Source organism: Castor canadensis, chromosome 1 (assembly GCF_047511655.1).
Source record: "Castor canadensis chromosome 1, mCasCan1.hap1v2, whole genome shotgun sequence".
In the NCBI taxonomy this organism is placed as follows: domain Eukaryota; kingdom Metazoa; phylum Chordata; class Mammalia; order Rodentia; family Castoridae; genus Castor; species Castor canadensis.
In genome coordinates this window covers 114,488,538-114,505,417 of record NC_133386.1, presented here as the reverse complement: position 1 = coordinate 114,505,417, position 16,880 = coordinate 114,488,538, and the positions used below count along the sequence as shown (strand labels likewise).

Sequence of the window (16,880 nt, the reverse complement as noted above, 5' to 3'; positions counted from 1 at the left end):
GTTTCAATTGAAAAGTCCTTTAATACTTTTGAATCTTGTTTGATTGGCAATTGAACTTTTTAAAAAAATTTTATTATTCATATGTGCATACAAGGCTTGGGTCATTTCTCCCCCCTGCCCCCACCCCCTCCCTTATCACCCACTCCGCCCCCTTCCTCTCCCCCCACCCCCTCAATACCCAGCAGAAACTATTTTGCCCTTATTTCTAATTTTGTTGTAGAGAGAGTATAAGCCATAATAGGAAGGAACAAGGGTTTTTGCTGGTTGAGATAAGGATAGCTGTACAGGGAGTTAACTCAAATTAATTTCCTGTGCGTGCGTGTTACCTTCTAGGTTAATTCCTTTTGATCTCACCTTTTCTCTAGTTTCTGGTCCCCTTTTCCTCTTGGCCTCAGTTGCTTTTAAGGTATCTGCTGTAGTTTCTCTGCGTTAAGGGCAACAAATGTTAGCTAAATTTTTAGGAGTCTTACCTATCCTCACCCCTCCCTTGTGTGCTCTCGCTTTTATCATGTGCTCAAAGTCCAGTCCAATTGTTGTGTTTGCCCTTGATCTAATGTCCACATATGAGGGAGAACATACGATTTTTGGTCTTTTGGGCCAGGCTAACCTCACTCAGAATGATGTTCTCCAATTCCATCCATTTACCAGCGAATGATAACATTTCGTTCTTCTTCATGGCTGCATAAAATTCCATTGTGTATAGATACCACATTTTCTTGATCCATTCGTCAGTGCTGGGGCATCTTGGCTGTTTCCATAACTTGGGTATTGTAAATAGTGCTGCAGTAAACATGGGTGTGCAGGTGTCTCTGGAGTAACCTGTGTCAGTCTTTTGGGTATATCCCCAAGAGTGGTATTTCTGGATCAAATGGTAGATCAATGTCTACCTTTTTATGTAGCCTCCAAATTTTTTTCCAGAGTGGTTATACTAGTTGATATTCCCACCAACAGTGTAAGAGGGTTCCTTTTTCCCCGCATCCTACTGTTGGTGGTGGTGTTGCTAATGATGGCTATTTTAATGGGTGAGGTGGAATCTTATGTTGTTTTAATTTGCATTTCCTTTATTGCTAGAGATGATGAGCATTTTTTCATGTGTTTTTTGGACATTTGAATTTCTTTTTTTGAGAAAGTTCTGTTTAGTTCACTTTCCCATTTCTTTATTTGTTCATTAGTTTTGGGAGAATTTAGTTTTTTAAGTTCCCTATATAGTCTGGTTATCAGTCCTTTGTCTGATGTATAGCTGGCAAATATTTTCTCCCACTCTGTGGGTGTTCTCTTCAGTTTAGAGACCATTTCTTTTGATGAACAGAAGCTTTTTTAGTTTTATGAGGTCCCATTTATCTATGCTATCTCTTAGTTGCTGTGCTGCTGGGGTTTCGTTGAGAAAGTTCTTGCCTATACCTACTAACTCCAGAGTATTTCCTACTCTTTCCTGTGTCAACTTTAGAGTTTGTGGTCTGATATTAAGATCCTTGATCCATTTTGAGTTAATCTTGGTATAGGGTGATATACATGGATCTAGTTTCAGTTTTTTGCAGACTGCTAACCAGTTTTCCCAGCAGTTTTTGTTGAAGAGGCTGCTATTTCTCCATCGTATATTTTTAGCTCCTTTGTCAAAGACAAGTTGGTTATTAGTTGTGTGGCTTCATATCTGGGTCCTCTATTCTGTTCCACTGGTCTTCATGTCTGTTTTTGTGCCAATACCATGCTGTTTTTATTGTTACTGCTTTGTAAAATAGTTTGAAGTCAGGTATTGTGATACCTCCTGCATTGTTCTTTTGACTGACTATTGCCTTGGCTATTCGTGGCCTCTTGTGTTTCCATATAAATTTAACGGTAGATTTTTCAGTCGCCTTAATGAATGTCATTGGAATTTTGATGGGAATTGCATTAAACATGTAGATTACTTTTGGGAGTATTGACATTTTTACTATGTTGATTGTACCAATCCATGAGCATGGGAGATCTCTCCACTTTCTATAGTCTTCCTCAGTCTCTTTCTTCAGAAGTGTATAGTTTTCCTTGTAGAGGTCTTTCACATCTTTTGTTAGGTTTACACCTAGGTATTTGATTTTTTTTGAGGCTATTGTAAATGGAATTGTTTTCATTCATTCTTTTTCAGTTTGCTCATTGTTAGTGTATAGAAATGCTAATGATTTTTCTATGTTGATTTTATATCCTGCTACCTTGCTGTAGCTATTGATGATGTCTAGAAGCTTCTGAGTAGAGTTTTTGGGTCTTTAAGGTATAGGATCATGTCGTCTACAAATAGGGATATTTTGACAGTTTCTTTACCTATTTGTATTCCTTTTATTCCTTCTTCTTGCCTAATTGCTCTGGCTAGGAATTCCAGTACTATGTTGAATAGGAGTGGAGATAGTGGGCATCCTTGTCTGGTTCCTGACTTTAGAGGGAATGATTTAGGTTTTTCTCCATTAAGTATAATGCTGGCTGTAGGTTTGTCTTATATAGCTTTTATAATGTTGAGGTACTTTCCTTCTATTCCTAGTTTTCCTAGAGCTTTTATCATGAAATGGTGTTGGATCTTCTCAAAGGCTTTCTCTGCATGTATTGAGATGATCAAGTGGTTTTTGTCTTGCTTCTGTTAATGTGGTTTATTACATTTATTGATTTTCGTATGTTGAACCACCCCTGTGTTCCTGGGATGAAGCCTACTTGGTCGTGGTGAATGATCTTTTTGATGTGTTGTTGAATTTGGTTTGCCATTATTTTATTAAGGATTTTTGCATCAACGTTCATTAAGGAGATTGCCCTATAGTTCTTTTTAGAGGTGTCTTTTTCTGGTTTGGGGATGAGTATAATACTGGCTTCATAAAATGTGTTAGTCAGTTTACCTTCCCTTTTTATTTTGTGGAACAGTTAAGGAGGTTGGTATTAGTTCTCCCTTAAAGATCTGATAGAATTCAGCAGAGAATCCATCAGGTCCTGGACTTTTCTTTTTTGGGAGACTCTTGATTGCTGCTTCAATTTTGTTTTGTGTTATAGATCTATTCAGGTGATTAATGTCCTCTTGGTTCAGTTTTAGATGATCATAAGTATCTAGAAATATGTCCATTTCTTCAAGATTTTCAAATTTATTTGAATATAGGTTCTCGAAGTAGTCTCTGATGATTTCCTGGACTTCCATAGTGTTTATTGTTATGTCCCCTTTTGCATTCCTGATTTTACTGATTTGCGTATTTTTTTTCCTCACTTTAGTCAGGTTTGCCAGGAGTCTATTGATCTTGTTTATTTTTTCAAAGAACCAACTTTTTGTTTTATTAATTCTTTCTATTTCATTGATTTCAGCTCTTATTTATTTTGGGGTTTGCTTGTTCTTGTTTTTCTAGGAGATTGAGATGTAGTATTAAGTCATTGATTTGAGATCTTTCAGTCTTTTTAATATATGCACTCATGGCTATAAACTTTCCTCTTAGGACTGCCTTTCCCCTGTTCCATAGGTTCCGGTAGGTTGTGTTTTCAGTTTCATTGAGTTCCAGGAACCTTTTAATTTCCTTTTTTATTTCATCAATGGGTATCTGATTTCTTCATTTCCCTCTGGTTCCTGTACTAATTTATTATTGTTGGGGAAAATGATTTCCCCCTTTTTCCGTCTTCCCATCATTGCCCTTGCCATTTTTACTGTTCCTATACTGTGTGTAATTCAGTATTGTCTAGCTTGTAATAATAACAATGGTGATATCTAAAATGGAAGGGTGAGAGGAGAGGGAAAGCAAAGAAGGTAAAGAAAAAGGGAAAAACAAAACAAAACAAAACAAACAAAAAAACCCCAAACCAACCAACCAAACAAAGAAAAAACAGAGCCAAAGAAATAAACAGGGAGAGATAGTATACTAATCAACAGTAAGCTAAACAGGCTTTAGAGAGACAGAGAGAGAGGATAATGAAAAAGAAAAGACAAAGAAACCACAAGTTCAAACACAGTAAAGTTCAGTCTTAATAATTTTGGTGTTAGTCCTTCAGCCTCCAGTCCTGGAGACTTCTTAGTGTCTGTGAAGTAGTTCTGTCAGGAAGTAGTTCTGGAGGGCATTTTAGAAGAGTGTATGATTTAGAGAAGTGGTCACAAACTGTAGCCCACTTCCCAAATCCAACCATGCTCATTCATTAATGTTGTCTGTAGTTGTGACAGAGATAGTATAGCTCATGAAGTAAAAAATATTTGCCATATAGTGCTTTATAAACAGATTTTAAAGTTTGCTAAACACTGATTTAAAGTATGGGAAATGAAAACAAAGCTCCATTCAGTTTCCAAGAGTGGATCTTATGAGGCAGTTTGAAGCAAAAGAGGATATGTCAATAGAAAAAAAGTATTTTACAATATAATTTGTTTATGGTTTTAGATGTGGGAAATCTATTATTTTTAAAGGTGTTACCAGGGCTACTAGGGATCAGGGAAAGAAAACATACTCCAGCCATAGTAACTGAAACTTCAAAAATATTTGAATGATTAATAGGCTGATAAATGAGTCAGGTATGTATATATAAAGCAACTACAAGTCTTTAATGCTATGTCATAAACCAAAGTCCTAATTAAAATCAGACCTGATATAAAACGTAGGCACTTCCCATTATTTAACAAGTGAGGGACTATCTTAATCTTTCTCTTGGATGTTACATGGTGTTACATGGCTTGAATTAGTGACCTTGAGTTATACTGCACAGCACTGGAGCTTAGGAGACAGTCATATAAGTTACTTGAAAAATAAATTTACAAATTAGAATTATGGGACACATACTTATTGTTTATTCATTTGTACATCCAGACAAATATTTATTGAGTACTTGTGACATGCAAATTATGCTGCCAAACACTATACCAGATGCAAATATTCTTCTTTGGAAGAAGCACATGACTTTGTGGGGAAAATCAAACATGTCCACACTTCTGTAGGAGTGGTGGATTATGGATGGTACCATGGGAGGCTTTGGACAGAGTCTAGGGAGAAAAAAAAATGATATTAGTAAAACTGAAAGTACAAAAGCTGAAGCTGTGTTTGAGAAGTATTGAGAGTCCCATTTGACTATCATATATGACCCAAAAAGAAAGCAGCAGGGCAACCCAAGACAGAAATTTCATTGAGGAAGCACATGGAGGGGCTTGAAGGATTATATTTTATTCTGTAGGCCATGGAAGTCCCTGAGGACTTCTAATTATGGGAGCGACTAGATTAATCTGATAGTGTTAGTAGGATGAGCTGAAGGTGGGGTGGGCTAGAGACCAGAGAGGAAACAATTTCTAGATTCTAATACTAGAATGATGGCAGATGGAACGGAATATTATTAAATATTTCTAGATTCTAATATTTAATATTATTAAATATTTCTAGAATGGTAGCAGATGGAATGGAATATTATTAAATATTGAATGGTTTATCTATTTTTTAATTCCAGGATACATATAGTGGTTTGATGGGTCCTCTGATTACATGCCGAGAAGGAGTATTGAATGAAAAGGGAAGAAGAAGTGATGCTGACTATGAGTTTGCTCTTTTGTTTTTGGTATTTAATGAGAATGAATCCTGGTATCTGGATGATAATATTAAGAAGTATCTCAATAAAGATCCACGAGATTTTAAACACACTGATGATTTTGAAGAGAGCAACAAAATGCATGGTACATCAGACATTCAAAGGAAGACCAGGGTCATAGAAATTCCTATCACTGTAGGAGACCCCCCCCCCACCTCCCTCTCTGGGCCTTTCCCTCTTAAGGGCACCTGAACTGAAGAAAGTCCTCTAAAGATTTTTTTCAGAGTGAACCAGCCTAGTCCTGGGTTGTCTGACAGCGAAGTTATTGAGGCTTTGTACTGACTGTCTTTAGGAGTATCTATCTCAGAATGCTAAGATCTTTAAGCTATGAAGAAGTAATTTTTAAAAACAAAACAAACAGAAGTTGTAATGTTTAATACAAAATATAAAAATAAGTGTTATATGAACCATTACAACTTTTGTTTGGTTAAATTTAAAAATTTGATTTAATTTTCTAGAACATGAAACTCCAACACTGAATTTTTGTTTTAATGTATCTGCTAATTAATTCTGTATCATTTAAGAAATTTATTTTGGTAGGAATAATGTGTTCAGATCGATACTTCCACGTACTCTAAGACCTGCTTTTGAAGATGGGCCATGCCCAATGTCTCAAAGCTAGTTGTTAATACAAGTTAAAATACTGTGGCCTGATTCCCAATTCAGCTACTCTTTTCCCTAGAATTTTGCTTTACTTTCTCAAAAATATCTTAGTATTTTCTCTCCTTTTAATGAATGCAACTTATTTGGCTATGTCATGGATTCACAGAATAAAGCATTAGTAGGATGCAGAGGAATAATATTCACCATTGCAAAAACTCAGCTTTGCTCATTGTTAGGTCCTGGGTTCAGTCTGTGGGAAGCTCTCCTTTTGGAGGTTCGCCAGGCTTATGCTAGTTCTCAGAAGAGGAAACATTAAAGAAATGACTTATAATTAATTCAATGTTGATTTATATATGCTGTATTCTTTGTAGCTTAGTACACTCATTTGAAGAATGGTATAAGTTTGGCTTCTCACAAATGAGCCTATAATTCACTTCCAAAAAAGGATATACTGAATAAACAAGTAAGCAAACAGTACTGCCATCTAACATATAGCTTTGAAAAACAAACTGATTTCTCTTTTCTGGCTTTCTTTGTACAAAGATTTCTTAGTAATCTGAGTTGAGAATCTAAAATGGGGGAGTCATTAGTTAGTGAGGCTGTTAGTTATTTATCAGGTAGAAAAGAATTCCTGTGAACTAATGATCTTGAGCTAGTTCTAAAACCAGGTTAAGTAGTAAGTATGTTTGCATTGATCAGAAGCTATTGTCTTTTCATTTTCTTAGCCATTAATGGGAAGATTTTTGGAAATTTCCATGGCCTCATAATGAATGAAGATACAATGACAAACTGGTATTTGTTAGGAATAGGAAGTGAAGTAGATATACATACCATCCATTACCACGCTGAGAGCTTTCTTTTCAAAGTAAGTATAAGAAATATGCTTTGGGGAAATTGTTTTTTTTTTTTCATTTTTTTTATTGTTTTATTATTCATATGTGCATACAAGGCTTGGGTCATTTCTCCCCCCTGCCCCCACCCCCTCCCTTACCACCCACTCCGCCCCCTTCCTCTCCCTCCCACCCTCAATACCCAGCAGAAACTATTTTGCCCTTATTTCTAATTTTGTTGAAGAGAGAGTATAAGCAACAATAGGAAGGAGTAAGGGTTTTTGCTAGTTGAGATAAGGATAGCTATACAGGGAGTTGACTCACATTAATTTCCTGTGCATGTGTGTTACCTTCTAGGTTAATTCTTTTTGATCTAACCTTTTCTGTAGTTCCTGGTCCCCTTGTCCTGTTGGCCTCAGTTGCTTTTAAGGTATCTGCTTTAGTTTCTCTGCATTAAGGGCAACAAATGCTAGCTAATTTTTTAGGTGTCTTACCTATCCTCACCCCTCCCTTGTGTGCTCTCGCTTTTATCATGTGCTCAAAGTCCAATCCCCTTGTTGTGTTTGCCCTTGATCTAATGTCCGCATATGAGGGAGAACATATGATTTTTGGTCTTTTGGGCAAGGCTAACCTCACTCACAATGATATTCTCCAATTCCATCCATTTACCAGCAAATGATAACATTTCGTTCTTCTTCATGGCTGCATATAATTCCATTGTGTATAGATACCACATTTTCTTAATCCATTCGTCAGTGGTGGGGCATCTTGGCTGTTTCCATAACTTGGCTATTGTGAATAGTGCTGCAATAAACATGGGTGTGCAGGTGCCTCTGGAGTAACGTGTGTCACAGTCTTTTGGGTATATCCCCAAGAGTGGTATTGCTGGATCAAATGGTAGATCAATGTTTAGCTTTTTAAGTAGCCTCCAAATTTTTTTCCGGAGTGGTTGTACTAGTTTACATTCCCACCAACAGTGTAAGAGGGTTCCTTTTTCCCTGCATCCTCACCAACACCTGTTGGTGGTGGTGTTGCTAGTAATGGCTATTCTAACAGGGGTGAGGTGGAATCTTAGGTGGTTTTAATTTGCATTTCCTTTATTGCTAGAGATGGTGAGCATTTTTTCATGTGTTTTTTGGCCATTTGAATTTCTTCTTTTGAGAAAGTTCTGTTTAGTTCACTTGCCCATTTCTTTATTGGTTCATTAGTTTTGGGAGAATTTAGTTTTTTAAGTTCTCTATATATTCTGGTTATCAGTCCTTTGTCTGATGTATAGCTGGCAAATATTTTCTCCCACTCTGTGGGTGTTCTCTTCAGTTTAAAGACCATTTCTTTTGATGAACAGAAGCTTTATCTATGCTGTCTCTTAGTTGCTGTGCTGCTGGGGTTTCGTTGAGAAAGCTCTTAACCTATACCTACTAACTCCAGAGTAGTTCCTACTCTTTCCTGTATCAACTTTAGAGTTTGTGGTCTGATATTAAGATCCTTGATCCATTTTGAGTTAATATTGGTATAGGGTGATATACATGGATCTAGTTTCAGTTTTTTGCAGACTGCTAACCAGTTTGGGGAAATTGTTTTTAACAGAGTCAATGTATTTCCAGTGGTAAATAAGATGGTTACTTGGAAATAATGCTCATGAGAGGTTGATATGAGAGAATGGAACAGAATAGTATGATTATACCTTCTCCTGGTGGATATTTCTTTATACATGTGTGTATTATTTCTTATTTTTCTGTTTTTAAGGCAAGACACAAACTTTGCGAGTCTGGGTGTGGTGATTCAGGCCTATTACACTAAGTACTTGAGGGTAGAGATTGAGAAGATCTGGGTTCAAAGCCAGCCTGGGCCAAAGTTAGCAAGACACTCATATCAACCAACACAAAAGCTGGTAGTGATGCTTGCGCTTGACATCCTAGCTGCATGGGAAGTGTAAAAAGGAGGAATGTGGTTCAGGCCAGCCTGGGCATAAATGAAAGATCCTATTTAAAAATACATCTAAAATCAAAAGGGCTTGGAGCATGGCTCAAGTGGTAGAGCACTTACCTAGCAAGCACAAGACCCTGAGTTCAAATCCCAGTACTACAAAACAAACAGAAAACAAAAATCTGTGAGTCTCAGATAAGAGTTATCTCATCAGTTACATGGCTATAATTCTCATAACCCTGTATTATGTATTAATACTGTATAACAGGGACCATAATGTTAGTCCCTGTTACTGGCCCTTTTTCTCTCCCTCCTTTTCTTTTCTTTGTGATTAACAGAATAGCCCTATCCAATAAGGGAGAAATTATGAGCTCTGGCTTGGGCCCCCAAAGTTATCCTGAGTTTTGCCATAGAGAGCTGGACCATGTGTGACCTACTCCTTGGCACCAAGCTATACCCTATGGGTGGTGCTAACCGTACAGCAGAGTCACCTGGGGAGCTGTTGAGAAAGCAGACCTGCAAAATCAGTCTTCAGGGAAAAAGTCCACATAGTCAGCCATCTCAAATTCTCAGTACCATCTACAAGGAAATAGAGAATGGTAATCTAATCTGAGGGAGGGGCAGAATCTGTCCTGTGCTCATTGTACAGGGATAAACAGTAATTTCATAAAAGATCTAATATCCTCTCCTTTCTGTATATTTTGAAGGGTACCAAGTATTGACTGTATTGGCTAATATAGTGATTAGACTTCCACTATTAAATAGCTATGCTGCTTTTCAGAATTTGGCTTTTTCAATACTCATTTTAAAAACTAAATAAAAAATTTAGAAAATAATAGAGCTGAGCATGGTGGCAGCTACTCTGAAGGTGGAGGTGGGAACATCGTGAGTTTGAGGCCAGCGCAGGTGAAGTTAGCAAGACCCTATCTCAACAACAAAATACAAACGAAAGAACTAGGGAATAGCTCAAATGGTAGAGCTCAATCCCCAGTACCACAAAAAATTATAAAATTATATAAAGTTTACATATAGTTATATAAATGTTAAAAATTAAGATATAACTTACATTATATAAATTCACCTTATTTACTGTACAATTTTGTTCTGTAGTGTAACCAAAAACAATCAAAACACAATAGTTCCATTACCTCCCAGAGTTTTCTACTGCATTCCTTGTATCACTTACTTGTCCAACCACTGATCTATTTTCTGTCTCTGCTCTGATGTGAATGTATCCTCCAAAGTTTGTGTGCTAGAGACTTACTTTGGTCTCTTGAGTTCTTGTGTGGGTATTTTCTTTTCCGTCTGCCTTTTGCCATGTCATGATACAGTAAGAAGGCCCTCACCAGGTGCTGGTCCCTTAACCTTGGGTTTCTTAACCTCGAAACCACAAGAAAGAAGCTTCTATTCTTTTTTCCTCCCCTGTGGTACTGCAGCTTGAACTCAGGGCCTACACTTTGAGCCACTCCACCAGCCCTTTTTTGTGAAAGGTTTTTTTTGAGATAGGGTCTCACAAACTATTTCCCTGGGCTGGCTTTAAACCGTGACCCTCCTGATCTCTGCCTCCTGAGTAGCTAGGATTACAAATGTGAGCCACCAGCACTCAGCAGAAATCTATATTCTTTATAAATAAACCACTCTCAGGTATTCTGTTATAACAGCACAAAACAGACTAAGACAAACTCTACAGTTTTACCTTTTCTAGAAGTTCTATTGTTTGTACGTCTTGAATCTGGCTTATTTTATTCCATATAGGTAGTTCAATTTCATCCTCTTAAGTGCCTCAGTGGTTTGTTTCATTTGATGGTTGAGTAGTATTCCATTGTATGGATATAATGCAGTTCATTCATTTATTCTCCTATTAAAGAATGTTTGGATTGTTTCTAAGGTTGGTTACTACAAATAAAGCCATTGTGAACATTTGTACACGTTTTTATGTGAATGTAAGCTTTCGTTTCCCTTGAGAAAATCTGTGGGAGCAAAACTGATAAGCCCTGTGGTAAGTGTGTATTTATAAGAAACTGCCAAGTTATGTCCAATGAGGTGGCACTATTTTGCATTCCCAGCAGAAATATATGAGAGCACTTTTTCTTGTGAGTTTTTATTCTTCTTCTTAGCCATTATACTATACATGTAGTGTATCTTACTGTTTATTTACATTTTCCTAACAGCTAATGATATGGAACATCTTTTCATGTGCTTTCATGTGTTACCATCTATAAATCTTTGGTGAAATGAGTGAGTTTTATGCCCATGTTGCTGCTTTTTAATTTAACGTTTATTTTAACTGATGTATAAAACACCAAAATTGTATGTATTTGTGGGGTTCCATGTGATGTTGCCATTCATGTGTATATTGTGTAATGTCCAAATTAGGGTAGACGTCTCTATCTCTTCAAACATTCATCATTTCACAGTTCTTTCTTGTGGCTTTCTGAAATACATAGTACATTATCTGTAGTCACTCTGTTGGGCAACAGCTCACCAGAACCTTTTCTAACTGTGATCAACATCTCTCCCCATGCCCCTCCCATATGAGTGAGATAATGTGGTCATTATCCATACGTGTCACTGAAAATGACAGGATTTCATCCTTTCTCATGGTAGAATAATATCACGGTTTCTTTCTCCATTCATCAGTTTTGGACACACAGATCATTTCCATTGCTTGACGATTGTGAATTCAGCTGCAATGAACATGAATGTACAGATGTCTCTTTGACAAACTGGTTTCCTTTCTCTTGAATATGTACACGCTAGTGGCATTATGCATGGTAATTTTATTTTTAATATTTTGAGAACCCTCCACATTGTTTTCCATTACGGCCACACTAACTTACATTCCTGCCAAGAGCGTGCAAGGGTTCCATTTTCTCCATATCCTTGCCAGCATCTTTTGTTTTTCTGTCTTTTTGATACTAGTCATTTTTACCAGGGTGAGGTTATATCTCATGGTGGTTTTGATTTGCGTTTTCCTGATAATTAGTGATTTGAACATTTTTCCATGTATGTGTTTGCCATTTGTATATCTTCTTTTGAGAAATATCTGTTTAGGTCTTTTGTCCATTTTAATTGAGTTATTTGCCTTTTGTGATTGAGTTTTTTAATTTCTTATATATTCTGAATATTAATCCCTTGTCAGAGGGGTTAAAAGTTTACAATATTTTCTCTCATTGTATGGGCTGTCTCTTCACTCGGTTGATTGTTTCTCCTTTCTGTACAAAAGCTTTTTAGTTTGATGTGATCACATTTGTCTATTTTTCTCATTTCTTGTGCTTTTGGGGGTCTGTCTAAAAAAATCCTGACTATTGTAATGTCTTAAAGAATTTCCCCATGTTTTTTCTAGTAGTTTCACAGTTTCAGTTCTTACGGTTGCCTTTAAGCCACTTTGAGCTTATTTTTGTAGTAGTGAAAGACAGGAATCTAGCTTCATTTCCTGAGTGTGGATACCCGATTTTCTCAGCACCGTTGATTGAAAAGTCCCTCTTTCTTCAATGTGTGTTCTTAGCACCTTTGTTGAAATCAGTTGACTCTAGACACATGGGTTTACTTCTAGGCTCTATATTCTTTTCTTTCATGTCTGTTTTTATGCCAACACCATGCTGTTTTGATGATTAGGGTTTATAGTATATATTGAAGTCATGTAGTATAGTGTTTTCTGCTTTGTTCGTTTTTCTCAAGATTGCTTTGGCTATTCTGTGGGTTTTTTTTCCGGTGGTACTGGAGTTTGAACTCAGGGCTTCATGCTTGCTAGACAGGTGTTCTACCACTTGAGCCACTTCACCAGCCCTTTTTTGTGTTAGGTGTTTTTGAGATAGGGTCTTGTGAACTATTTTGCCTGGGCTATCTTCGAACTGTGATCCTCCTCATCCCTGCCTCCTGAGTAGCTTGGATTACAGGCGTGAACCACATGCACCCAGTGTCTTTGTGTTAGCTTGTATGTGTGTGGTTTCATAAATATCTTAGGAGTCTTTACTAGCTCTGTAAGGAATGTTTTTGGTATTTTAATAGAAATTACCTTGAATGTATAGATGTCTTTGAGTAGCATAGATTATGTCTTTAAAATTTTTTGGATTATTGATTTTTACTGTAGAGTTTGGGAGCTTTATTATAATCTAGATACAAATTATTTATAGGCTATGTGATTTACAAATATTTGTTCCTAGTTTATGGCTTGTCTTTTTATTTATAACATTATCGCAAAGAACAAAATTCTTAATTATTGGTCAATTTTAAGTTATCTTTTTTTAAATTTGTGGCTCATACTTTTGGTGTCATATATAATAATTTTTTGTCTAACTCAAGCTTATAAATACTTTCTTCATTATTTTCTTTTAGAAGTGTTATAGTTTTATATTTAGTTCATTTTTTGCATAAAAATAGCCAAATATTCCATCCCTATTCAGTAAAACCACTATTCTTGGGCTGAGCATGGTGGCACATGCCTAAGGAGGCTAAGACAGGAGGACCATGAGCTTGCAGCCACCCTAGGCTACCTAGTGAGTTCTAGGTGAGCGTGGGCTACATAGTGAGACCCTGTCTCAAAAAACAAAACCTATTCTTTTTCCCATTGGATTGCCATTGCACTTTTGTCAAAATCATATTGCCCACATATTTGTGGGTCTGTATCTTTGCTCTCTATTCTGTTATTTGATCCATATGTCTGTACTTTCCTGAATGCCACACTTTTTTTTTTCAGTACTAGGGTTCGAACTCAGGACTTTGTGCTTGCCAGGTAGGTGCTCTATTGCTTGAGCCATGCCTCCAGTCCTGACAAGCATGCTCACCATGCCCAGCTATTGGTTAAGATGGAGTTCTACAAACCCCTTGGCCTGGAATTTCGATCCCGTCTAGTAGCTGGGATTACAGAAGTGAGCCAGTTGTGCTCAGCTCTTAATTTTTTAAGATTTAAAATTTTTTTCTTTTTAAAAAATTGATTGTATTTTTTATTTATCACACATTAATTATATGAGGGGATTTCATTATGATAATTCCATACATGAGTACAGTATGCCTTGAACAAGTTCACCCTCTCTTGTTACAAATAATGTTAAAATTAGGTAGTGATTTGTTTTTAATGGGAACATCTTTGCCTTCCCATCCAAATTTTAGAGACAGCTTAGATTCCAATTTTGAAATCCTGTTGGGATTTTTATTGGATTTGCTTTGAGTTTTTCTTGACAACATTGAGAGTTCCAATCTATGATCATGGTATATTTCTCTATTTACTTAGGTGTTCTTTGATTTATTTCATCAGTATAGTTTTCAGCATACATGTCTTGCATATATTTTCTTTGATGTTACCTAAGTATATCATATACCTAAGCTTTGGTGATGGTGTAAGTGGTATTGTGTTTATTTCAGTTTCTAATTATTTATTGCCAATATATAAAAATAGTTGATTTTTTGCACATTGACCTTATATTCTGAAACTTTTTTACTTGCTTTTTCATAGATTTTTAGGGAGATTTTCTACATAGACAATCATGTCTGTAAATAATGATTTTGTTTCTTTATTTTCAAACTGTATGCCTTCCCTCTCCCCTACCTTGTCTTATTTCACTGGCTAGGACCTCCAGTATAATTTAAAGTATGACTAGGGAAAGTAGGTATCTTGGTCTTATTCTTAATCTTAGGGTGAAAGCCTTCAGTCATTCACTACTGATTATAAAGTTAATAGTAGCTTTTTCATAGATCCTATTTCCTTCTATTCTCAGGTTGCTGAGAGTTTCTATCATAAACAGATGTTAAATTGTATCACGTTTTTTCTGCATCTGTAGAAATGTTCATATAATTTTCTTCTTTAGTCCACTGATGAATTGTATTGGTTTTCAGGTGCCAAACCACCTTTTCATTCCCTGGATAAACCTTACTTGGTCATGATACACTATTTTTTTATTCGTTAGCATTTTGTTGGAGAATTTTGCATCTGTGTTCATGAGTAATACTGGTTGTAGCTTTCTTTTCTTACATTTGTTTGGTTTGGGTATCAGGGCAAAACCAGCCTCATAAAATGATTGAAAGTGTTGTATTTGTTGGGGAGGTGACAAGGAAAAGGGTAGGAGGGTGAATACAGAGCAAAAACGTGTACACATGTATGTAAATGATAAAAAATGATACCTGTTGAAAGTATTCCAGGAATTGGGGAGGGGAGGATAAAGGAGAGCTGTGGAGGGGGTGAACTCAAGTTTGATATATTTGAAAAATTGTAAGAACTTTTGCAAATGCCACAATTTACCTCTACCCAGCACAACAATAAAGGAAAAAAAAATAAAAGGTTACCTCCTGTTCTATTTTCTAGAAGTTTATTTAAGATTGATATTACTTCTCCTTTAAATATTTGATAGAATGTGCTAATGACTTTATTTGGCCCTGTTAGAATATTACATATTATATAATTTAAGCTTCCTTATTAGATATAGTGCTATTTGGGTTGTTGCTTCTTGAGTGATATTTGGCAGTTTGTTCATATCTTTTAAGTTATAGAGTTTATGGACAGAGTTATTTATATACAATATTTCTTTATTATTCTTTCTTGTGTTTGTAAGGTCTTGGTGATGTTCTCTCTTCCCCATACCTGTAATTTGTGTTTTTAATTTTTTCTTGATCTGTCTGTCTAGAGATTTGTATAACAAATTAGTCTAAAACTCAGTGGCCTAAGACAGAAAACACTTATTATCTCAGTTTCTCTGGGTCAGTAGTCTGGGAATAGTTTAGTTAATTGGTTCTGATTCGGCATCTCTCATGAGGCTGTAGTCAAGTTAGCTGGACCTGCAGTTGTCAAAGGCTTCACTGGAGCCAGAAGATCTGTTTTCAAGTTCACTCATGTGGCTGTTGACTGAATGCTTCAGTTCCTCATTATACAGGTATAGCACAGGAGCTGGCTCCACCCAGAGTGACTGATCTAAGAGGAGAGAATAAAGGGTCTAAGAAGCCATATCTTTTGTAGTCTAATTTTGAAAATGGAATGCTGTTACTTCTGCCATATAATAGTGGTCTCTCATATAGCATAGAAGGAGACTATAAAGGTTATGAATATCAGAAAGCGGGGGTACTAGGGGTATTATAGAAGCTGGCCACTACAAGCTTTGTCAATTTTATTGATCTGTTCGAAGACCCAACTTTGGATTTCTTTGCTTTTTCTTTGTTTCTATTTTTGCTTTTATGAATTTCTGCTCTTTACCATTTCCTTACTTATACTTACTCTGTGTTTCTTTGCTCTTATTTTTCTTCTTTGTTGACTCATAAGATTTTTTTTTTTTAATTTTTGCGATAGATAAGTCTTACGGAGAAGATGTATACGATCTCTTTCCTGGGACATTCCAAACCATTGAACTGTTTGCAGATCACCCAGGAACATGGCTACTACACTGTCATGTGTCTGACCACATCCATGCTGGCATGGAGACAACCTACACAGTACTCCGGAACATAGGTACTATTGTCTTGTCAGTGATGCCAGATGCTGGTACCAAGCTTCCTGTAGACCTGGAAGTCAGGAGGCATAAGAAAAACACAGATTCACTCCGCAAGGAGCTCATAGTAAAGTAAGAGAGTCAGCTATGTAAATACGTAACCATAATGGAGTGTGATATGTGCTGTAACAGAGTGAAGAGGACCAGGTCCAGTGCAGTGGCAGGAGGGCATGGTATATGAACCATTTTAGATCCCATGATGCTCAGGATAGATGTCAGTGGGTGAGCAGAAGAAAGAGGAGAGATGTTGGTGAGGCAAAATCCTCATTGGTAAAAAGAAGTGACTTATGGCATGAAAAGAATCTCCTACCCTTAACTTACCTTTTTTTTTTTTTTTTTTTTTTTTGGTCCAGACAACAGGATTCCATACTCCACTAAGTCTCCTTCTGGAGGAGTATCCCACCCAACCATGGTGCCCTCCAATGGTAATGATATCCTCTCCTGTGTCTGTGTGTGAATGCTTCAATGTTCACTCCCCAGGGAGAAGCAGGTGCCT

General features: G+C 36.6%; 1 protein-coding gene and 1 long non-coding RNA gene across 2 annotated transcripts in view; one reads left to right on the top strand and one right to left on the bottom strand.

Annotated features, from left to right (window-relative positions):
* The window catches only part of LOC141422551 (uncharacterized), an 83,657-nt gene that overhangs the window by 64,703 nt on the left and 2,074 nt on the right, over positions 1–16,880 (top strand). Inside the window, exons 4-5 of the mRNA XM_074070653.1 lie at positions 16,186–16,344; positions 16,738–16,809. Coding sequence (XP_073926754.1) covers positions 16,186–16,344; positions 16,738–16,809 — 231 coding nt within the window. The remainder of the gene's footprint in view (positions 1–16,185; positions 16,345–16,737; positions 16,810–16,880) is intronic.
* Positions 3,471–7,086, bottom strand: LOC141414947 (uncharacterized). Its single transcript, XR_012440066.1, has 2 exons — positions 6,358–7,086; positions 3,471–4,957 (listed from the first exon to the last, which is right to left on the bottom strand). It is a non-coding gene; the product is annotated as an uncharacterized lncRNA (long non-coding RNA).